Source organism: Cyprinodon tularosa, unplaced genomic scaffold, assembly GCF_016077235.1.
Source record: "Cyprinodon tularosa strain WSP-4 unplaced genomic scaffold, ASM1607723v1 ctg217, whole genome shotgun sequence".
NCBI lineage: Eukaryota > Metazoa > Chordata > Actinopteri > Cyprinodontiformes > Cyprinodontidae > Cyprinodon > Cyprinodon tularosa.
This window is the reverse complement of record NW_024038809.1, coordinates 649,272-674,675: the sequence shown is the minus strand read 5'-3', so window position 1 is coordinate 674,675 and position 25,404 is coordinate 649,272. Positions and strand designations below refer to the sequence as shown.

Genomic DNA, 25,404 nt, shown 5'->3' with positions numbered 1-25,404 from the left:
CTTCGTTTCGAGTAAATTATGGACGCTACCCACTCAGGACACTTGGAATACATTGGACGAGCAGTATGGAGGAATATTGACACGTTTTTTGTGGACTTTTATGGACCTTTCTGTCTCGGTCACCATAGACCTCCATTATTTGAATGTCAGCAGACAGCAAGAAGCCTCCCAGATCTCCAGATGCATTTGAGATATCAAAAAAGTACTCCAGAGTGTTGTTCAGCATGGGGGTGAGTAGAAAATGAAGGCTAATCATGTTTTGGGTGTACTATTCCTTTAAAAGAAATTCTAACGATGATCTGCGCTGGAACAGACATGGTAACTGATAGGTCCTTTGGATCTATTTCATTCTTTTTCTTTACAAATTCTGTTTGACTAATAATTCAAAAACAATAAGGTGATAGCTTCAGTGGTATTGAGATAAGATCCCAGTTTCCATCCGTTAAATGTTTATTTTTCACCACAAATAAAGAACTGCTCTAATTTTTACTGATGAATTTAATAGTTTTTTCTTGAGTTCTAACTCAGTATTTTTTACTTAAATTAAGTAAAAAAAAATATGTAAAATTCCTAAATTATAAATGTATATTGATGTCATGATCTTATTTAAAGGTCTGACCCCAAAATGCAGAAGACCAAACAGAGAGACCAGGGAAAAGTTTAACAGGTTTATTAGAGTATGGTGATGAAACCAGTGCTGCTCAGAACACTGCTCAACCGGAACTGGAAGGTGAGGGGAAGACACTGCGGTTAGTTCAGGCTCAGTGGGAAAGTAGAATCTTTTGTTTGAATTGGAGGAATAGGTTGAAGACTCACTTCTCCAGGAAAAGGTGTCCTTTATGGAATCCAGTCTGTGTGGGAAGGTTCCAGTGATTGTCTTGTTTGGTGTTGGGCGGACAGGGTTTACTCAGACTGCGGTTGTTCCTAGATGAACGGAGAAGCTGACTGCCACTCGGACAGTGTTGCCAACTCAGCGACTTTGTCGCTATATTTAGCGACTTTTCAGACCCCTCCAGCGATTTTTTTTTTTAAATAATCGCCTGATGTAATTTTTACGGTGTAACTGGCGGCTTTTGGAGACTCTTACGTGAAAGCATGTATTGTTCCTACTCTGCCGTGGGGCGCCTCCCCCACCCCAACCCCGTTCTCCCGCAGGAGTCCCTCTCAGCGCTGCAGTCAGAGCCGCAGGATGTTTACCCTCAGCGTCCAGACTGCAAATGAAGCGCGCATGCGCCGGGATTGACGGCGCAAATTGATCACGCGGTGCCGCTTCGCCCTGACTTACATTCAAGGCGGGAGCGAGCGGGATGTAAATGTAAAATGTTATTTGGTCTAAATATATATTGTTTAGTAAAGTGAGTAAAAACACTATTATATAGGCGATGACTTCATTTAGCGACTTTTAGCACAGCCAATAGCTACTTTCCTTACTGAGGAGTTGGCAACACTGCACTCAGATTTCCTGCGGTACTTGAACGGGCTGTTGTGCAGATGAAACTTTTGCTCGGCGTGTAGCTCAAACGACCTCTTGGGGAAAGTGGATACATACTTCCTGTTTGGAGTGTATGGAGAAGCTGACTGCCACTCAGATTTCCTGCGGTACTTGAACGGGCTGCGGTGCAGATGAAAACTTTGCTCGGTGTGAAGCTCAAACAACCTCTTGGGGATAATGGATCCAAACTTAATGTTTGGAACCCCAGCTCAGTTAGAAGCTCAGTTGATCCTTCCAGAGAGAGAAGGTCCGAACAAATCCAGTTTGCACGATGACTTCCTGCCGAGAGGCAAAGACAAGAACAAAGTTAAGACTCAGCTTGACAAAAACTCAGTTTGACTCAACTAAACTCAGCTTTAACCTGACAACAGCCAGATGCATGTCTCGCTCTGCCTAGCTCCACACACATACATCTGGGAACCCGCCATAGGAATTGCCTTTACTGAAGGCTGGGCCTTATCAAAACTCCTTGCATATGATTGGATAAGCCACTTGTCTGTCATCTTTATTGACGTGCTATTTCAACCACTCACACCGAAGCTAACCCGTGACGCTGTGAGAGGAGGAGCCATTTGGTAGATCAAGCTCTTACCAAATCCGATCGGGAGAAGGGCGAAAACATCGTTTCCACCAACAAAAGCCTTCAAAGACGTTCTCTGATGTTTTTTTAATGAAACAATATCAGATAGATTGGACAACACAGAAGAAATAGCAGCATCAATGCTAACGCTTGCTTCCTCAATGCGAGCCGCCATTGTTGTTGGAATCTCACGGTCGCTTCTCCACTCCAGGACACACCCGCCCTGCGTCCTGATTGGACAGACCATAAATTCGGTTGGGGAAATCACTTTCAATGAGCGGGTTCCCAGATGTATGTGAGTGGAGCTAGGCGGAGCGAGACATGCATCTGGCTGTTGTCAGGCTAACTCAGCTTAGCTAGAGAATCCAAAACTGGCAAACCAAAACTCAGGTTAGACTCTGCTAAACTAAGCATGGCTAGAGTGCCCTGGATTGGCAAACACTCTGGCGTCGAGGTAGTGGCAGTCAGCAGCTTAAGAACACTCTACAGGTAATGAGGCAATGAGCTGCAGGTGTGCCGGGAGACCCAATGAGGACGGGGCACCACCTGGTGGAGGAGGAAAGGAAACACAAAAACAGACCACACAAACTGGATTCCTGATAATTGACCTCATATGAAATAGAATTTTTATCGAACCTAATTGAAAAGAAATTTCACTTCATGCAGCTCTCTTAATATATTTAAATGCCTTGCACTGTTTTTTATTTCATTCTTCTCTATGCCCCCCATGAAAACATGCTGGCCCCCTCCTGGCCCCCCTGGTACATTTGGTCTAGATCCATCACTGTTCAACTTGCAGGCATCCGTGAACAACTATCTATATCAGGGAGACTTCTGGAACTTCCAGGAGACTTGGGATGTCTGTGCTCTGTTTTTATTAGCATTCAGTTCAGAATTCTTTCATTTATGAAACCACCAACACATGAAATAAAAAACATAATCTATTCTATACCTCGTCCAAGCTAGAATACCTCAGTAACCTTTGCATTAAAAAGAGGGGTAAAGGAAGTTTACTTTGTGTTGGTTCGGTGGAAAGGTAGGAACAATATCTGGTTCGGTTCAGAGACCCAGAAAGTCAGCAACAGGGTCGGACCAGAACTGTTCTATGGGTAGTGAACAATCAAATGAAAAGACACTACTTTAAGTTCTCTATGAACCTCAGGCAAGAAGCAGCCTGTTTTTGCCAGCAGAAATCTGACTTCTCTGTAGCGGGGTGGCCAGGCAAAGAAGGTCGGTGCGTCTCGCCTTTCAGACCTGTGGGCCACAGGGCAAAGAGAAAGAAAAAGGGGTAGTCAGCTGCTTAAATAATCTCTGTTCCAGGGATGTGACTTCAGGGAGGAGTCGCTCTCACTCATATCATATGAATTTCAATGCGAGATAAAAAAAGAAAAGCCATTACTCTCTCTTAGTGTGCAGTATATTATTACTATAAAACAGTTGCATCCCATTCTGAAATGTGATTGGCTGAGCCACGTTCCATCGATGTTGTGAAATACAATGTAACCCACACTTAGATCCGGTAAGACTACAACATAAAATATCTCTGCACTAGTGTCAACAGGTGTAGAGCCATCAAGATCGCTCCAGCACCATGATCATCTCAAACATTTGCAGCCTAGCGACTAGGGGTGTAAATCACATCCATTATGGCGATTCGATTCAGTATCGATTTCCTGACCCAACGATTCGATTATTTTCGATACTCAATAATACACCACGATTCGATTCGATTCGATTAATCGGTTACATTTCTTTTTATTATTATTATTTATTTTCTTTTACACCCAACAGGCTAAACAAAGTTTCAAGTTTGAAATAAATCAATGAAAGCTGTAATATCATTATGCATTTTCTTTAGGAACAACAGCAAATAACAGAAGTAGAAAAGTTGCATCAAAAAATACTGCAAAAATACTGCAGAAAATCAGTGCAATGAGTGCAGTGCAATACCTCGGCTCCAGAGAAACGGTCTAACATATTTTTTTAGAATGTAATAAATATACTCAGGAAAGAGAGATGTTGCGTAGAGAGTTAGACAGGAATAAAAATAAACTAGATATAAGGGAATTGTTTCAAAGGTCATCTGGGGATGTAGTTTTTGGTAGTATTTTTAATTTCCTAGAAGAAGGGAGAATATAATAGTTTGTCTGGTCCGTACTCCATTCTGGAAGGTGGCGGTAATGCACCTATAAGTTGTTTGCCAACCGCCATTAAAAAAAAGAAGAAGAAGAAGGCTCCAGAGTGTCGACGTCACCGCCCACTTGAGAGACGCTCCGCTGCTCCTCTCCCAGATTGTAGCTGACCGCAAACAGTGCACCAGACAGGAGGCCGGCTTGTTTTGATTTTATGACTGAAATTGCAGAAAACAACTCGTGAAGTTTGACCCGCTAGAAGAGCGAGGTGCGTGAGAACGCTGGGAGCCTTTTTCCACCTGGATCTCCGCTCTTTTTGGCCCTCATGTCCCTCCGTCGTCGGACTAAACTCGCCCCCACTTCCTCGCCGCCTCGGCCGTATCTAGACCCACAGCGTGTAGCCCAGACCACGCTTCAATATTGAGCATAATTTAAAAATGTCTGTGTCAAGCTCACTGCAGCACACTGCTGTAAGAGTATAACCAGGAAGCGCGGTAGGAGGGCAAAATAGGTTTAGCGCCACCGCAGCACGGGAGGGAGAATTACGCCCAGGAGCAAATGGATAAAAATAGACCGGAGGAAAAAAAAAAACATGAATCGATTCTCTTGCGGACGTATCGATGCATCGGATCCTCGGCTTTTGGATCGATGCATCGATACAAAACGATTATTATTAACACCCCTACTAGCGACACAGTGCTAGAACGCTTCAATGGTCTGATCAGTCAACAAAGTCAGTACCTTTTTATTATTGGTTCAAGCAAATATTGACGCTTTGTCAAGTCCCATACTTACGAGACGGGGTTCCACTTTCGTAGGTATGGAACTTGCAAAAGATTTCCATGAACTTTTAGGTAAAAACTTACCACTAACCCATCCCTTAGCCATACCCATACCCTTAAACCTAAAGGAACACCAGTATATATGTTACCATAAACCCCTAAAGCTACCAAACAGACTTTGCAGGCTAAAATGTAATGTTTAACCTGAGCCTCAATATATCAAGAGATCCTCTGCCACTCTGCCTGTATGGCATGCTTCTCTGATCCTCAACTGTCCTTCTTTCACCTCCAGCAGTTAGCCTCTAGAGAAGGGGTGGACAATCCTAGTTCCTGTGAGTCGGTATCCTGCAACTTTTAGATGCATCATTGGTCCAACTCACCTTAAATAAAAATGGCTGAGTTACAAACTTAGGACGCAGTCAGTTCCTCCAGAGTCCTCCCAATCATCTAGTTACATGATTCAGGTGTGTTGAACCAAAGGCACATCTTAAAGTTGCAGAAGTTACCCTATTGCCCACCCTTGAGCTAGAGGCTAGCCTCGTCAAGCCGTTGACTCTTCCTCCTCTGTCTCCCTGGCCAGCTTCTGCGATTTACCACCGTCTTCAACCTCAGTGCTCTCTCTGCCCAGCAAGCTTCTCCTTGTGATCTAGCATTGGCAGAATGCCCCCTCTACCACTGTGGTTCCTTAGTTCCAGAGGTTGGAACGGCTGGCCACCTTCTCCTCGTTCTGGAGCTCTCTCAGGTGGTGTTCTCACATTGATCTCTGTCTGAGCTCCAGAACGCCGACTTACCTTATCTCTGCTGTCCGGGTGATTCGCCTCTGACTAAAACAAACATGGTCCAAGTACAGGAGAAAGATGTAGACTTAGACTTAGACTTAGACAGGATTGGCTGGCAACCAATCTAGCATTTTTGCACCAGCTGTTGTTGATGTAAACACAGAACCCACCACCCAGAGTCTTACCGCTTAGCTCTTTGTTCCCATCGGCGCGGTATAGTAGGGTTAGCCTCTCCAGGTTAATAGCATTGTCCAGCATTGCTGGATGCAGCCAAGGCGCCATCAGAATGATGGCGCAGTTACATATCAGTTGCATATCACCTTCTTTGATGAGAGTACCAGTCAGAGATTATCCATTTTATTTTCCAGCGAGCAGACGTTGGAGAGCAGGATTGATTGAAGCGGAGGTCTGTGAGGATTACCCTTTAGCTGCAGCCTCGCTTTCTCTGTGTCACGCATCACTTCCTTCGGCAGTTACGTTCCCCTGTTGTGTTGTTGAGATCCGTCCATAGCAATCTGCAGCTTTTTAAACGGTTAAAAAATGTCAGTATGCAGGCGTTGGCAATCATAGATGCGGGTTTGATGTCTAGTTTGTCTTGTTTTAAGCGTCATATTCTGTGAACTTGCCAAGAGGAGCTGTTCTTGACCGCGGCCTTGGAGCGCCGCCATGGTAACGGGAAGTGTGATGTCCACTCAGATGTGTGTCCACTCAGAGAAAAAACATATTAAAAACACAACAACTGGGCCTTAAAATCAATTGTCTTCACAATGCCGGCCTTGACCGATCATGTGGAAAGCGGTCCATTCCATTTCCGAGCACAGCCGAGTGACCGGTGCAAGTTTAAAACGAACGAATGGTAATTACCACCAAACTGTCAGTTTTCTGTATGTGTGGGGTATGTCTATTTTTATTTATGGACACCTGTAACCGTTTTACAAAAGCAATAAGCCCCTAGAAGCTGTGGGTTATAGGGATTTTACAATGGCAGGTCCACAGATTCAATGGACAATTAGCTTTAAAAAGGCACATTCCAGTAAAAGAATAGAAATAGAAAAACAGCAGCCTGTTAGCAAAACAATTAATAAAGGTGCAGTAAATGTGATCACACAGTCAGAAGCAGTGAAGATCATAGAGTAACAGCAGCTAGAGGTGTCATGAACCGAGGACAGATGGACCCAGTATTCAGGAGAGACAGTCAGTAGGAAAGTTCAAAAGGTTTATTAAAATAAAAACAAAACAAAAGCGGAGCTGTGGCTCGAGGACACTGCAGGCAGGGGGGGCGGGGCACCGCCCAATCTCATACACTCTAGGGAGGAAACACAGGTAAGTGACCACGATCAACAGAAGATTAACTGTGTTGGTCACTTACCTGGTTTAACAGTCCAGACCACAGTTGTCCCAGTGCTGCAGTCCCAGAGGTGATGGTGGAAGCTGATCCTGGTCAGGGATCCACAACAGACAGGAACAGACAGAGGTGGCAGGATCCAGACTTCCATGCAACCACAGGCTTCCAGGAGGGTTCAGAGTCTGACTGGGACCAGAAGCATGACCAGGTGGTCACGCACAGGAGCAGACAGGATCAGGTGCAGACAGGCAGGCTCAGTGGAAGAGGGTAGCCGAGACAGGACGTGGAACCGGAACTTGAAGCAGACTTTAAACTGGTCTCCACCCAGGAGCCAGGCTTACTTAGATAAAAACTGAACCCCCCCCCATAATGAGCCAAAAACCCAGAGGACTCCGCAGGGGAGGAACAGTGGACGATCAGGAGACGAGACAAACACTAAAACCCTCTTTCCACTGGCTGCCAGGATCCAGGACATGAACCAAATAAAAACTGAACAGAAAGACTGACAGAAAGACAAGCAATGATCTGGCACTGAATGCTCAGGCTGAACTGAATATAAACCAGAGGAAACAGGTGAGAGGAATTAATTATAATGAGGCAGGGAGGGAAGAGGGCAGGTGAAAGGAATTACTAATTAAGGGAGAGCAAACAGGCCAGATCATGACAAGAGGGAAGGATCTGTGAAAATGCTCCTTTGTGCATCTAGGATGAAACAGTCTGTCACTGAATGAGCTCTCAGGTCTGCAGCAGATTCATCCATCAGGCTGGAGATATTATGGCGTTATCTTTCTTAGTCCTTCTGTCTGCCACAAGCTGCACTCGATTCAAAGGTCATCCTGGGACAGAGCTGGTCTCCTAATGAGCTTATCCAACTATTTCCTCTCAGCTGCAGATAAGCTGCTGCTCTCACACATAGGCTCCTGACCAACAGAATAGCTGTAAAATAGACTCATGACCCAAAACATTTTGTTAAAATATAGATATTTTATAAAGCATCCTTAAACCATTAGAATATGCATCATAAACTAATGTATTTGGTTTTGTCAATTTCTTTGTGCTGTTTTTTTTGTCCTTAAACACATAAATAAGCTTCATTATTATGACTTCAAGTGTTGAGTTCAATTTCTGAACAGGACTCACACTTGAGTTTTAGACTCAGTGGGCTGCATGCGGCAATGCAGCGTTTTCTGCATCCCCTCATCCACTCTGCATCGCTCTCATGCATAAAGCCGGGCGTACACTGTACGATTTTTTGCCTTTTTGGGGCCGATTTTGTGTGAGAATTTTACGATCGGGCCGACTTTCAGCCTGATGGTGCGTGGTGTAGTATACAGGGGGTAACGAGGGGCGATGGGCCTCTAACGACCACCTCCCCATCAGGAATCGTAAGGTCGGGAGAAAATCAAACATGTTTGAAATTCAGTCGGCCGTCGTAAGGTGGTCGTGGGCAAATCACTCAGTGGGCAAACGAGGATTCTTCTTCCGAAAAGTTCCAAAAAGTTGGAGTTAAAAAAACCCACTGGGCTTTGCTTTCCAAGTTTGAATATGTTTTGCTTCACATTCAGAAAGCTTTCTGAATTCAAAATGTCTGGATTAGCATTAAGTTCCAGGTTTTTAAAGATAAGCCCAACAAAACCTTCTAATAGCTTAGAAAACATGCACATTTAACTGGAAAAGCAGCTCCACCCTTTAATAATTTCTAAGCCACTACAAGGCTTTTGTTGGGCTACTCTAAAAAAGCTTATATGTAAAAGAGAAAAATCACTGAATGATTGAAGCACCAATTTATGAGCTGAACGGTACATTATTCACCTAGATTAGCTCCTATGTGTTGTTTAGACAGCAATATGTTCTATGAGAGTCTGGAAATAAGGTCAGATTAGCGCTGTAGCTAACAAGATCAACATTTGCTAAGTGTTCAGACCGTCAGCTCAAAATGCAAAGCAAAAAGCTAAATAAAAATATAATAGAAATTTTAATTGGAGCTTGGAACTACCAAGAATCTGATGGAATCACAATGGACTAAAAATCGAAGAGATTGTTTTTAGGAATTTCTTTGAAACTGGATGTAGGAAAGAACACTGCTCAAAAGAATACAATGACCACTCAAATAAAGCTGGCCGTACACTGTGCGATTTTCGGGGCGATTTTCCAGTTCTGCGAGAATCTTTCAATTGGGCCGACGTTCAGCCTGATTGAGCGCCGTGAGTCATATAGTGTACAGGGGGTTAAGAGGGGCGATCAGCCTCTCACAACAATCTCCTTATCAGGAATCATGAGGTCCCTACCGTCATGGGCAAATCGCTTAGGGCGCAAACAAGGATTCTTCTTTTTCTTCTTCCACTCAGATGTAAACCCAGAAGCATGGTGGAGGTGCAATGAGTGAAATGGAGTTCTTTCTGTCAAACTGACAGACCGTAGTAGCCACGTTTGCTCAGCCATGTCTTTGTCCAAATACGTCGTCTCCTTTTCTTTTTAGGGCTTTCAGCACAAATTGCCCAAATATCCAAGGCAGCGCGTTTCACTCTAGTGAGCTTCATGTTCCTCTTCTACTCGTTTGGCTTCCAGATAGACGAGTCCGAGTAGCGCCATCTCACAGCGGAGCTGAGTCCCACCTGCTTTTTAGACGTACAGTGTGAGCAGGTAGATCGCATTGGGGCGTCGGGTCACACAGTGTGAGAACAAACATGATGAGCTGTGACCTTTTAAACCCTGCGGTTTCATCGTACAGTGTGAGCTGTAGCTGCGTGCAACGATTGGAAATATCGTACTGTGTACGCCAGGCTTAAAAAAAGCTAAACTGAAATTTGATGAATTCAGACAAACTCAAACTAAAACATTCTAAATTTAGTGTAATGACAAAGTGAACTGAAGGCATGTTGGACTGTTTCAAGAAGCAGAACGTTCTTTTTGAACTTTTCATCTATTTTCTGTTCCAGATGTCCTTCCATCAGTAGCTTGATCTCACTGAGACTCACAGACTGTTCTTTGTTTTGAACAAATGACAACAAATGAAACCAGAGTCCTCTCGATACCGACATGCTGGCTGCAGGTGTAGTGACCCGTAGTGTTTTCATCAGTGTATGAAAATGTTTTTTTTAATTGCAGAGCTTTAGAATAAAGAATGATGCAGATATAAAATGGACAATTGCTTCTAAGTAACAACAAATGTGGTCATTTAGTGAAAATCTAGATTTGGAGCAGCTGACTGAATGAATAAAACTCCTATATCTGATTGGAATACTTGGATTTTTTTTTTCATACCCGAGAGAAGATTAGGAAGAGGAGAATACTGATAAGAAGTGGAAGAATTGGCCTTCACTCAACCCGTCCTTCACATTTCCTCACTTCAGGGAGGAGTTAACTCATGCAACAGGTACCACCAGTGGTATCAAAAAGCTTTATGTAGACCTGAGTATTTTAAAGCAATACTTGTTTTATATCAGTTGTTTGTTTTCAGTTCTTCTTCTGAAAGGCTTAACAGAGTTTTCCACTTTTCGAGAAAAATAAAATAAAACCCAGCGCTTCTGCAAAAAAAATCAGAGTTCTAATAACCTGTGAGGCTCAAACAAAACTAAAAGCTGTGAGCGTTTGAGATGGGGTCAGATGGTCTCTATGATTTTGTTGGAAATCAGACATTTAAAATCAACAAGGACAGAAAGCTCAAGAGTTTAAGTTGCTCGTCCATTTTGCTCGGGTGAGTTTGCTGTTTTTCTGGCAGAGGAGAGACAGCAAAAAGCTGCAAAGTGTTTCCCTCCAGCCTCGCTGAAACCCTTTAGTGGGCTTCTCTGTCAGGCCGATCCACTCTTACAGAAGGCATGTTTGGTGTCGACATAATAGAGCAAATTATGGCTGGAAATGTCCTTTATTCTCTGGCTGTTGTAGCTGCGAAGGACATAAAGGCTCGCCTGAGAAGAAATATTAGCGCTTGTCTTTTTAAAGGTTTTTGGACATTGATCAGTACAGCCTTGGTAACAAGGGGTTAACATGTTAGATGTTTTAGCTTATTTATACCACATTTTTTTCTTCCATTAGAAGAGAATCAGAGGAGAGTCTTGGCAAGGCTGCATTATAGAGGGAACATTTTACACAGCTCATCATTCCAGCAATAAAGTGAACCATCAGTGAGCCGGATTCTGCTAAGTGGCCACTTTGGTTGTTAGAGAGCTAGTGTGTTTTTTAAACAGCTAATGGACATTCTCTTTTGAGCAGCAATAAGAATGTAGGCACCAGGAATGAAACCCGATCTGTGTTGACACAGCATCTTCAATGAAATAATGTAAAATTAAGAGAATATGCCCCTTAATTCACTTATGACCTACTAACCACTAGCCTCGTGAGACCATCCTGATCTCGCGAGCTTTCAAGGTTTCACTCGCAGATCAGTCTGGAGACTCTCCGTTAAAGAAAATTTGGAGCCGTTCACCAAACGAACGTCCAATCAGCGTTGGCTTTGAGGCGGGTTGAGGTGTGACGCAACGAGAAGCGCGACAGTTCAGTCTAAAGAACATGGCGGCTTCAGCCGATGAAACTAGCATTAGCGTGGCTATCGAGCAAGTTTTATCGGAATTACAGAGTATTTCTTCACTGAAAGAAGAGCAAAACACTGCTCTGGAGGCTTTTCTCAGCGGAAAATATGTTTTTGCTCTTCTCCCGACTGGTTTCGGCAAGAGTTTGATCTATCAATTGGCTCCTCTTCGTCGTCGCTCTGTTAGTACGTCATATGCTTCGTTGATCTGATTGGTTTATTTGGCCCGTCTATCACCAACATAGGCCAATCAGCTAACCAGTATTTTCGCCCCTTCCCAAAATTACTTCAACGGAAGGTTTCCAGATGGATATGCGGAGCAAATCCATCTGGCGGAGTCAGGTTAACTAACCACGGCTATCTGTGAGCAACAGCATCTTAAATATACATTTGCGGTTAAAAAAAGACCAGAATCTAAAGAGATTATCGTCAATCAATGAACGAAGTCCAGAATTTCAGGCTGACCAAGGAGCTGCTTGGACCAATCGCCATCAGTGGGTTATAAAGAAAAGCTGCTTTTACATATTCAGATCCAACATAGCTGTGTTCTTATTTAAGATGTATCTGTTCGTACAGAGAGGTCAACCTGAGGGTTGAGAAAACATTGAAAGGATTTAGGACTAAACCAGAATTATCTTCTAGGAGGCCTTTAGCTTCCATGGCAATTTACACAAAAGGCCTGCTTAAAAATGTCCCTCTACAAAAGTGCATGTACTTTCTGTGGAGGGTGAGGACAGCCCACCTGCCCCCACCCATCCTCCCCACCTTCTACAGAAACACCATAGAGAGCGTTCTGACCAACTGTCTCACTGTGTGGTGTGGAGGCTGCAGTGCCTCAGACTGAAAGAATTTGAGTAGAGTAGGGAGAATAGCAGAGAAGTTCATTGGGGCTCCTTTTCCCTCCATAAAAGAGATTTCATCCCAGTGCTGCATGTCCCAAGCCCGTAATATTATCAATGACCCCTCACCCCCCCACCATGGACTGTTCTCGCTGCTGCCCTCTGGGAAGAGGCTTCGAAGCATCATGCAGGTCCAGCATTTGATTCCAAAACAGCTTCTTCCCCACTGCCATTAGACTGCTGGATGTTGAATATAATGGAAAGAAAAAAAGCTGAATGTTGGAAAAATGATAAATCATATTTTAAAGTCATTGTTTCTTAAAATAAGTGCATTTTGTCTTAAAATGAGGAGGTAAGTGAGACACTTTGCCAATGGAACTAGACAATTGACATTTGAAATAAAAAAAAGTTATTACCATCGCAAATTATCTAATTACCTTATTTTAAGAGTAAACACGCTCAATCTATTGGCAAATCATTTTATTTACATACTAAAATTAAGGGTAAATAAACTTTATTTAAGAAATTTTTACTTATTTCTTGATCATTTTTGCAGTGTTAACTAAACCAACTTCTTAATAGATGAGATGCAGCAGATATCCTGGGATGTGTACGATTCCTGGACCTGGTCTATCTGGACCGGGTCCTTGGAGGTCCATGAAAATAAAGTTTTGGCTGGATTCATTCAGAGGATTTAAACTCCTTTAGTAGATGCTGATTATTCTGACCTGGTCGTAGCTGCTGACCCTGGATGTGCTGCATTAGGTTTCTGAGAATAAATAATTTATCAATAAAGACCAGAACACACGCTGCTTTTTTAGATGTTGGTTTCTTATTTTTAGTGTTGCCTTACCCTCAGTAGGAGATAAAAATAAAAAAAACGTTGGGAAACTCCAAGATTCCTCTTACACTGCACAGTTACAATCTCTTCCACAGCTCCACTAGTTTATTTTCTTCAAACTATTTTTTATTTTCTGTCCTGTTTTATTTGTAAGAGCATGATTGGAGCCTGCACAGCTAATCCAAACTGAAAACCTCCTCTGGGAGAGTTATGTGGGAATTAAACCACAAGAGGAGCTCTAGATTATAATGACTCTTAAGTTTTCATTTGCAAAGATTAAAAAACCGCAGGAAGAATGCAAAGTGGAGACTTCTTTTATATGGTTTTATTTTCTTTCAGAGACGTATCTGATTTCTACGACGGAGTATTAGGGCCACACATGAAGAGAAAAAATATTTTTGCCATGACGAGATTAAACTTGACATGTTGACTTTAAAGTCGACATGTCGACATGAAACTCAACATTTCGAGAATAAAGTTGAAATGTCTTGTTGAGTTTAATCTCGACGTGTCGACTTTAAACTCGCCATTTCGAGAATAAAGTTGATATATCGTGGCGACTTTAATCTCGACATTCCAAAGTTTGGAGAAAAGAGCAACCGCGCTCCACAGCTGCAGTCTGCATTTTAAGAGTGAAGGTAGTCTTTGACGTGCTGCAACTCTATAATCATCACAGGAAGCGGTGGCCTTCCAATAATAACGTAACGTCTTTCCCTATGCTTACCCAGGCTCGCAGTTCTGAATTTGAGAACAGGACGAGTTTAAAGTCAACTTAAATTTCAACTTTATTCTCGAAATGTTGAGTTTAATCTCGTCATGGCAAAAATATTTTTTCTCTTCATGTGTGGCCCTCATACTCCGTCGTAGATTTCTTATATGTTTGAAGTTCAACAGAAACCAATCCATATATAAACCCTGCACCGCAAAAAACTATGGAAACGAATCAAAATTTCTAAAATTAAGTGTATTTACTCTTAATTTGAGCAGGTAACTGAGATGATCTGCCAGTGGAATTTGTATTTTTTACTCTTAAAATAAGATAATTAGATAATATGCACAGTTTTTTCTTATTTCTGAATGTAAGCTGTCTTGTGCAACTGGCAAACTGTCTCACTGACCCCCAATTCAAGGAAAAATGCACCTATTTTAATAAAAAATTATTTATTTCGATTGTAATTTTTTGCAGTGTGTAAGGGTATAGAAGAGATTATGAAGACTGAGAACGAAATGGCTAATAACCAGCATGACTTTGTTCCCAATCAGGTGCAGATTTTCTGTCTCCAACTCAGCAGAATGAGGATTATTTTTTTTTGGTTCGTGTGCCATTGAGCTAACTCTTTATCTGTCAACATGTGTCATCAGCTACACCTGGAAGACCACGGAGTGGACGGAGTGCAGGGTGGACGTGCTGCTGAGCCAGCAGGACCGTCGCCGTGGAAACCTGACAGGCTTGTGTGGGGGGGGGATCCAGACCAGAGAGGTGTATTGTGTGCAGGCCAGTGTTGATGCACCTAACCTGAGTTCGCTGAGGACCAGAGAAGGTAACTTCCACACTCTCTGTAGTTCTTAATGTTTTATTCAGGTATTGTGCTTCACGTGATTCAGCCTCAGAGTTTAAAGGAATAGTACACCCAAAACATGATTAGCCTTCATTTTCTACTGCCCCCCATGCTGAACAACACTCTGGAGTACTTTTTTGATATCTCAAATGCATCTGGAGATCTGGGAGGCTTCTTGCTGTCTGCTGACATTCAAATAATGGAGGTCTATGGCGCCCGAGGCAGAAAGGTCCATAAAAGTCCACAAAAAACGTGTCAATATTCCTCCATACTGCTCGTCCAATGTATTCCAAGTGTCCTGAGTGGGTAGCGTCCAGAATTTACTCGAAACGAAGTCATTTAGAATGTTTTTAGAGCATAAACAGTAGTGTATAGGATTTCCTGAAAGCGCGTTCACGAGTCTACGGAAACCGGCAGACCAAACCAGATGAAAGTGCGCATTCAGCTCGGCAAAGAACTCATGCTCTCCCTCAACACTGAAGTCCTCAGACATTTTTCTTTCGTTGTTTCTTTCTTTGCACAGGTAAACAGCACATTTCTTCTTCTACGCTTGCATTATCGGCAGAGCAGACGCTGAATGCGCACTTTAATCTGGTTTGGTCTGCCGCGGTTTCCGTAGACTCGTGAACGCGCTTTTAGGAAATCCTATACACTACTGTTTATGCTCTAAAAACATTCTAAATGACTTCGTTTCGAGTAAATTCTGGACGCTACCCACTCAGGACACTTGGAATCCATTGGACGAGCAGTATGGAGGAATATTGACACGTTTTTTGTGGACTTTTATGGACCTTTCTGTCTCGGGCGCCATAGACCTCCATTATTTGAATGTCAGCAGACAGCAAGAAGCCTCCCAGATCTCCAGATGCATTTGAGATATCAAAAAAGTACTCCAGAGTGTCGTTCAGCATGGGGGTGAGTGGAAAATGAAGGCTAATCATGTTCTGGGTGTACTATTCCTTTAATGAGACTCTTAGCCGTTCAGATACAGCGCTTTGCAAATGCATCACTACTCTTTGATCCTTTTCACATACTGTCACATTAGAATCATGAAGCCGGAGTACCCGGAGAGAACCCACACATTCTCAGGTAGAACATGCACACTCCATGCAGAAAGACCGCAGGCCGGGAATCAAACTCAGAACCTTCTTGCTGCAAGGCAGCAGCGCTACCCACTGCCCCTTTACCTGAACCCCCATAAAGAAAATGTACTGCAGCTGATTTTCTTCTCAGTTTACCTGTTTAATCAAATGAATGTTATTTCTATCAATTCAGCTGCTCTGTGAAGGAATCTGAGGCTTGTTGGGAAACATTAGTGAGGAAACAGCTATATAAGTTTTACAGAATGATTGTGAGTTATCTTATTTTTTAGAGGAAAAAAAAAAAGGTTTTCTTTTTTTTTTTTTTATAAAAAAAAAAACGAAAACCAGTAGATCAGCTGTTAAAAGAGACCTAATGCTACATAGTTTCCTGAACACATGAGATAAGATGTCGGCAGCTGGCAGCGTCTTGCAGTTGGGATGTCTTTCTTCAGGGGGTGTGGGAGTGGGGGGATTTCTTGATTACTAGTTCTTTTTTGGAATTAGAAAAACCGCCAAACAGTTGTTTAAGTCTGGTTTTGATTACTATAAACGAATTATTTAAACAGCATTTGTACAGAAATGATTCCACTGCACCTCAGCAAAAGAAAAGCACACATAAACACGAGACAAAAAATTCAGCATAGGGAAACACTGGAGGCGGGAGTCACATTTGAGGTTATCTGGTATTTGATCATCAGTTGTGCGTGTGTGAGTGAGTGTGTTCAGTTTGAATGCTGTCCAGGGCCATTGTCCTTTAATAAGATGGAAGTTCATCAACTGGCGCTATAGCTCTGGACGCATCCACAGGTGTCTGCAGTAGGGGAGGGATGGGGAGGCAGTTTTGGGCCCTTCCGCCATAACATGCAGGGATTTTTGATAAGTGAGAGTCAAAAATTCAAAATAAACTTTTGTTTTGAGAGCAACCTGCCTGAGTTATTTTGTTGTTGGGCTCACGTATTCCATCCAATATTTTGACTTTGTTGGGCTTTTGTGCCTTAAAGCGAGCGTGCACATCCAAGATATTATCTCATCTCACATTTGAGTTCAACCACCACACCCTACTTGCGTTTGATCGCACCCAGCATACGGTTCAGCTCACGGTCCTGCTCGTTCACAGCCTTTGTGAGTTTGTCAACCACTGCTGGCAGCCTGATCAATACTCAAATTGCTGCCGACATCCTCTGGAACTCAACGCTATTTCGGACATTTTGAATTGAAAAAGCTCCCTGGATGGGAAGAGAAATGTCTTCAAACTTGGAAACAAAGTCCAGTGGATTGTTTTTAACTTTTTTAGAAATGACTATGACCTGGATGACTGAGAATCACCAACTGTTACTAGGAAGAACTTAAATGAAGCCAAAGGAAATAAAACTAACGACTAACTAAAAATAAATAAATAATTTTTAAAAATTAGAAAACTGAAAGAAATAACAAGGGAGAGAAAAACTAAGTATTCAAAGATGATATACATCTTGAAAAACACAGGATAACATGAAATCGAGCATAAATGAGAACCCAAAAAGAAAAAAAAACACAGAACCAAAAGGTCCTGGAAGGGCAGAATCATGAGAATCAGGGCTAATGTGGAGATATGCTGGATATCATCTGCATAGCGAGGAAAACGTATCCTCTGTTACCTGATTGTGTTACCCATCTTTAATCCAAAAAAGTATTCAACCAAGCATCAGGAGGACTCCTATTGGTTCTTTATTTAGAGGCGCAAACTGAATTTCCCCAGACTTTAACAACGGTTTGGCGATTTCTCTAATTCCAAAAAAGAACTAGTTTCAGTCTGATCAATAAGATAATGTGATCAACGGCATAAAATGCAGTAATTTGTTATTGACAAGAAGTTATGTTTCTGCAGATGATCTGACAGTTGAAATATTCGCCAGATGTTTTAGAATAAATAAAAGCTGGAAACTATTTTACTTTGCAGGATGGAGATTTGGCTTTTTAGTGGTCTGATTACTTCCGCTTACATTCGTCATATCTGTTCATAATGACAGAGTATCTCTGACGTAGCGTCGTTTACTAAACATACACCTTGATAAAGCATAGAAATGACTGTAATAGGCAGGTGAAGAGCTTAAAGAGGCAACAAAATGTCTATTTCCTTCAAGTAACTGTCGTACTAAACACACATGGCTGGATCTGGCTTGGTTATTTGCCCGTTTTTATCCAGCATTGACACAGTAAGTCTCTGTCCATCTGGCTGGTAAAAACTGGCATCTGTTGAGGAGATTATTCCGATCTTATGTGGTTCATTTTCAGCATTTCATGCCAAGAATCTGCAGAGCCAATTTTGTTAACAGAGGTGAGCTCTTCCCGGGGTTTCAATTCTTACTCCTGCTTAAGTTGGCATTTCTTTAAAAGACAATCGCTGTTCATTGGTTGAAATGAAAATAATTTTTTTAAGTGGAAGATTATAATGAAGCCAGTGTTATACGTAAAAAACAAAAAGAAAAACATTAGATTCTTCCTGAGGCTAAAACAAAAAAGGTAGAGTGTCAATGGAAACTGTAGAAGAAAGAGGAGTGGAGAGTGTGGGTGGGATAAAAGCAGCTCTGCCAGCTCCACCACATACATTCATCTTCCTCTCTTTCGCCTGTTATCTATCTATATATGTGGCAAAAAAACCGACTAATATCCCCTCATGTTCAAGTCTCCTTTAAAACATTTTCATCTTTTTATTTAAGCTGTGCCACCGTGGCCATAATATTATGCTCACCTTTTTCCAGAGGTGGAAAGTAACGAAATACATTTACTCAAGTTACTGTATTGAGGAGTTTTTTTGTGTATTTTGTATTTTTCAAGTAGTTTTTTAAAATCGGTCATTTCAATTTTACTTGATTACGTTTTGAGTGAAGTATTGTATTTCTTTACATTACAAATCTACGGTGGCCCTGAAGTGCAAACTGCAACTACAAATCTAAAAGCGCAACTACATTAAGGAAATCACAACTACATAAAGCAAAGCGCAACTACATTAAGGAAATCGCAACTACATAAAGAAAAACAAAACTACATAAAGCAAAGCGCAACTACATTAAGGAAATCGCAACTACATAAAGCAAAGCGCAACTACATTAAGAAAAACAAAACTACATAAAGCAAAGCGCAACTACAATAAGAAAAACAAAACTACATAAAGCAAAGCGCAACTACATTAAGGAAAACAAAACTACATAAAGCAAAGTGCAACTACAATAAGAAAAACAAAACTACATAAAGCAAAGCGCAACTACATTAAGGAAAACAAAACTACATAAAGCAAAGCGCAACTACTTTAAGAAAAACAAAACTACATAAAGCAAAGCGCAACTACAATAAGAAAAACAAAACTACATAAAGCAAAGCACAACTACAATAAGAAAGACAAAACTACATAAAGCAAAGCGCAACTACATTAGGGAAAACAAAACTACATAAAGCAAAGCGCAACTACAATAAGAAAAACAAAACTACATAAAGCAAAGCGCAACTACAATAAGAAAAACAAAACTACATAAAGCAAAGCGCAACTACAATAAGAAAAACAAAACTACATAAAGCAAAGCGCAACTACATTAAGAAAAACAAAACTACATAAAGCAAAGCGCAACTACAATAAGAAAAACAAAACTACATAAAGCAAAGCGCAACTACATTAAGGAAAACAAAACTACATAAAGCAAAGCGCAACTACATTAAGGAAATCGCAACTACATAAAGCAAAGCGCAACTACATTAGGAAAAACAAAACTACATAAAGCAAAGCGCAACTACAATAAGAAAAACAAAACTACATAAAGCAAAGCGCAACTACATTAAGTAAAACAAAACTACATAAAGCAAAGTGCAACTACATTAAGGAAAACACAATTACATTAACCTACTGGAAAAGGTAGGTACCAGTGGGAAACATGCCTGCTGCGGCTTTTGAAAACATGGATATTGTCGGCGCCCCAAACATAGCTGCTGTTATCCAGGAATATTTTGAATCAGGACATACGTACGAGGTGATACTGGATATGCTCAAGACTAATCACGAAATTTCAGTTAGTTTGCGTACACTGAAGACACATTTAAAAGAAGCTGGACTGTTCAGACGAAGCAACTTCTGGTTCAAGGGTCAAACGGCGCCGTCGTCCAATCAGCGATGTCTCATGTTTCCCACTGGTACCTACCTTTTCCGGTAGGTTCATGTAATTGTGTTTTCCTTAATGTAGTTGCGCTTTGCTTTATGTAGTTGTGATTTCCTTAATGTAGTTGCGCTTTTAGATTTGTAGTTGCACTTTGCACTTCAGGGCCACCGTACAAATCCCATCCGTTACTTAGTAAAAAAAAAAACTTTGGAAAACCGAAAGGAAGACAAGAAATCGGGCCCGGAAGCACTACAGCGAGTGACGTGATCAGCATGTAGATCTAGGCTACCAGGCACCAAGTCTTTCTGTAGGAGATTAGGAACGAGATGGAGGTGGATCAGGAGAGCGACGACGGTTCAGAGAACGTTTCACTAGAAATGCTAGCTGAAACATCGAATTCTGCTGCCCAAAACGACGAAAATCCTTGGCAACATTTGAAAGACTGCTTTTCATTTAAATTCAAGAGGGCCGACAGTATCATCATGCAATGCCAGATGTGTCTGCCAAAAGTGACTGAAATGGCAGCATTCAATAACTCCACTTCTAATCTGCGGAAGCATGTTTTGGTAAGTATTTAGTGCATTGGTACTTCAAACTAAGTTTTCATGACTAATAGCCAATTAGCAAAACAACCTTTTTCGTGGCATTGCTAATTTTGTCTAGCACAGGGGTCGGCAACCCGCTGTTTTGGATTTATAACTCCTTGTCCTATGTTCACTACATGGGAGAGATCCCCTGCCCAGTTCAACAGTTTTTTTTTTTTTTTTATGTAACTAAGTTGTCATGTTTGGCTTAAGGTTCCTAACCTTCAGATTCTTCAGAGAGCGGACAGGCAGGTCTTTGGCAGGAAAGATTCTCCAGGGTTCCTCAGAGATCAGACAGGCAGATTTCCAACAGAGAAACTGTTCAGGGTTTTCAGGTTTTCAGGCAGGTTCAACCTGGGAAGCAGAAAGGAGAAAACCAATCAGGTTCAGGCTCAGGTTTCAAGGGAGTCAGAGATTCAGACAGCCAGGTTGGCTCAGGCTTGCTAACCGTAACTGGCAAACACTCTGGCGTTGGAGTGTTAGTCTCCTCCCCCTTACGTAGGCCCAAGGTTGATGAGGAGATTAAAGACAGGTGTTGCAGGTGAGCACAAGCCCTCAGGAAGGGATCCTTGACTCCCGCTGGTGGGCAAACCTCCGGATCCCAACATAAGTAACTTTTACTTAAAATACATTTTAAAGTAGCTACTTATTACTTTTACTTGAGTAATTTTTCTGATGGGTAATTTTACTTGTACTTGAGTAACATTTCATCCAAGTATCTGTAATTTTACTTGAGTATGATATTTTAGTACTTTTTCCACCTCTGCCTTTTTCTTACCAATCAGATGCAATGAAAACTTGTTCCATTATTTAAGTTTTTGTAATGAGGAAATGTTGCTGATCTGCACTACTTAATGTTTGATAATTGGGAAGAAATGTTGCGAGGTGGTCAAAATTTTAAAAGCACAGAAATACTCATAATGTATGCTTCATGATCGAATATGTTATAGTGTGGAACTTTTTGGATAATGTCTCCCACCCCATGCATGAAGCTGGTGCTGAACTGGAGAGCTCCTTCAGTGACAGACTGCTGCTCCTTAAATGCATCAGGGAGCGTTATCACAGATCCTTCCTGCCTTAGAAACTTTGAATTCAACTGAAGGAAGTCAAATATTGCTTTAATTCAAAGGGTGATGAAACAGGGTAAAGAGTGAGTCTCATTTATTCACCCAGGTAAAAACAGAATGGCAGTCCTCCAGACTCCTGTACGCCTTTTTTTTTTTTGGCTAAAGGTGTATTTGGAGGTTTGGTGGACGAGGTCATTTTTGATGTAGATAGGCTCTACACCAGAAAAGTCCCACAACAAGTATGGAAACATGTTTCCTCAGGGTGTATGGATCATATTCGATATGTTTTATCTAATTTATTATGCTGAAACATTCTTTTCTCAGTGTTGCCCAAGCAGATCTTAGTAGCATTAAGAGATTGAAAAGGAGGAGGCCAGTCTGGGGCTGCAGCGCCTCAGACTGGAAGAAGGTGAGAACAGCAGAGAGGATCATGGGGGCTCCTCTTCCCTCCATTAAAGACATTTCATCCAAGCGCTGCGTGTCCCGAGCCCGTGACAACATCAATGACCCCTCACCCCCTGCTCTCTCCCTGCTGCCCTCTGGGAAGAGACTTCCCAGCATTCAATGCAGGACCATCAGGTTCTGCAACAGCGTCTTCCCCACCGCCATTCATAGTCACAGACTCTGGATCACACTGATAACATATTTGCACCATATATATTTTATTTATTTTATTTAAATGCTCTGAACTTCCACATCAATGCATTTTTGCACCATGTTTTCTCTACCACACTGTTTACATTTGATCACTGCAGCAATTTAAGAAATGAAAATGTTCTTTCACTGCTAAGCTGCTGCTAATTTAGTGTCTGAAAGCTGAACAATATGAAGTTTCATTTTGTTTACACCCTACAGGTGCTGGTCATAAAATTAGAATATCATGAATATCGACTCATATCATATCATATCAAATATCATATCGACTCCATGCCACGCCGCATTGCTGCAGTAATACAGGCCAAAGGAGGCCCAACTAAATACTGAGTGCTGTACATGCTCATACTTTTCATGTTCATACTTTTCAGTTGGCCAACATTTCTATAAATCCTTTGTTTTTATTGGTCTTCAGTAATATTCTAATTTTCTGATATGATGAATTTGAGATTTTCATTTGTTGTCATTTGTAATCATCAAAATTAAACAAAATAAACATCTGAAATATATGAGTTTGTATGTAATGTATGAATATAATATACAAGTTTCACTTTTTAAATGGAATTACTGAAATCAATCTAATTTTTCATGATATTCTAATTTTATGACCAGCACCTGTATATATCCCCTGTCTTCTGTTTACCAAACACATCTCCTGTTAGCTCACATAGGTTAGCCCAGGGAAGGGATTAAACAGAAGAGCTGTCGAGGAAAAAATGAAGCTGGTGTTAGAAATTAGAGGGAGCAACAGGATGTTAGAGCTGTAGAAAACAGATAGCGGACAAAGGCGTGATGGTTCATCCAGAATGTCTCAATTAAAGGGAACGGTCGGGTATCTGGCAGGCAACAGGCACATTTAAACCATCTTGGACACTTTACTATTATAAAGTCTATAATAGTGACACCACATAATGTCCAAAGACTCTTGCAGGGGGTTGTGCCCAGTGTTTTAGGAAAAATATTGTAGTTTATTATTTCTGTGCCCTTTTTTCATTCTGCGTCTGAGTTATTATCTGGCAAGAGCCTCAGCAGTGATCTCAATTCAATTCAATTCCATTTATCTATGTAGCACCAATTCACATCATGTCATCTCAGGTCACTTTCCAGTTCACCAGATCATCCAGTCAGATTGATTCAAAGTTTTCTATCTAAGGAAAACCAACTGATTGCATCGACTCATTGAGTCTTCAGCAATCCCTTACACTAAGCATGCTTCTAGCGACAGTGGAGAGGAAAAACTCCCTTTGAACCGGAAAAAACTTCCAGTAGAACCAGGCTCAGTTCCTTATTTAAAGTGTTAAAGTCTAGTTCTGGGTGAGACTCATCTGTTAAGAGGCAGTTTAACAATTGTCTGATTGGTTCTGGGTTCAAAAGATGAGCAGAAGCGTCTGTCTGCAAACAGAGGGCGCAGTCCCTTTATCATTGGAAACATATTTGTATTCATATTTGTATAAAAATTTTATCACTACATTAATTTTCTTCTAATTAAATTCACTTTTTATACAGAAAATCCATATATGAGCGGGCTTTTAGCCAGGAATATTTCATCGGGTGTACATCTTGGTGTATCACACCTTTAGGCTCGCAGGCTCGAGCATTGTAGGGGGGTCCGGGGGTGTCCTCGCAAGTAAAATATGTAAATTTAGACTCTGAAACAATATTTTTTGTATTTTCAGGTGGAATGCAGCTAACTTTTTGTCTTTGTTCCAGCACAACTTTTGTCCTTATTAACCTCTTAAAACCCACCGGGTTGCCAGTGACCCGATGGACCTTAAGTGAGGGGTAATAATTCAGAATGCATAAAATTCCACCAGTAAAAATTTTACCAGCAGGTGGAGCCATTGTGCACAGCTCCAAGCTGACACCAAAAGTTCCAAAGCCCACAGCTCTGGAACTGCTATAGCTAGATGTCCGAAATGTTCTGTAAGTGTGGTTGACATGATATAGAAGAAATATAATACAATAAAACCTGCCTTTTCTCAAGAATATCTTTATTGCTGCTTTTCAAAAAAGATCTATCATTTCCGAGAATAAAAAACAACAACTTTGAGTCATGTTTGAACTGATGCAGGTTGGTCTGTGTTCTAGTCATCCAATTTCAATTTATATATTAGGAAACTAGAGGATGTTAGCTTTCAAATAATGTATTGCACACGTAATTTGGGCTTACAGTACCTAGGTTATTTGCTTTTCCATCTGGGTATGCAAAATAGGCAAGGATTACCCAAAATGAGCTGGATGTTAAGAGGTTAAGGGAAGTATTTGTGCTTGACTAGAGGGGGAAATTACATAAGGAAGACATGAGATTAAAAACGCATATAATCCTTTTATGATGTCCAGTTCAGATAAAAAAAAAGAGAAAATCATTAAATGCATATTTCTTTTTCTAGTATTTTTCTATTTCTTTTCCATTTGGGGTTAATGTGTCTCTGAGGAGACACAGACCTGTACAGGATAAATGAGGATAGGCAACTAGATGGAAACTTCATAGCAAATTTTGATCCTTTTCTTTCCTCCTGGTGACGAAAAGAACGTTTTAACTATTTTACATGTGGCAATATTATGTAGGCAGTTGGTAGAGGAAGGAGGAACTGAAATCATTGACCTCTATGCTCCTTTGACCTAAATCTAATAGAACATCTCTGGGACATCAACCTCAGACTGTTTATTTTCCTAATCATTTAATATTTGATCTGTTTTGTTTTCCTCAGCTGTTAGAGGGAGCGGCAGGAAAATATCAGCTTGTCTTTAAATAATCTATACAATGTGTTTAGTGGAAAAAATCCAAATCTTAATAAGTCATTTTTTTCTTAAATTGAGGAGGTAAGTCTCTTTACCAATGGAACAAGACAATTTACATTTAGAATAAGAAAAACAATTGCATTGTCTTATTTCAAGTGCATATTATCTAATTATCTTATTTTAAGAGTAAAAATACTCATTCCTTTGGCAAATCATCTTATTTACGTCCTCAAATTAAGAGTAAATAGACTTAATTTAAGAAATGTTGACT

General features: G+C 41.1%; 1 protein-coding gene across 2 annotated transcripts in view; it reads left to right on the top strand.

The window, feature by feature from the left end:
• The window catches only part of thsd7aa (thrombospondin, type I, domain containing 7Aa), a 214,236-nt gene that overhangs the window by 71,278 nt on the left and 117,554 nt on the right, over window positions 1-25,404 (top strand). For both annotated transcript variants that reach the window (XM_038285906.1, XM_038285905.1), the window contains exon 4: window positions 14,681-14,859. In XM_038285906.1, coding sequence (XP_038141834.1) covers window positions 14,681-14,859 — 179 coding nt within the window. The remainder of the gene's footprint in view (window positions 1-14,680; window positions 14,860-25,404) is intronic.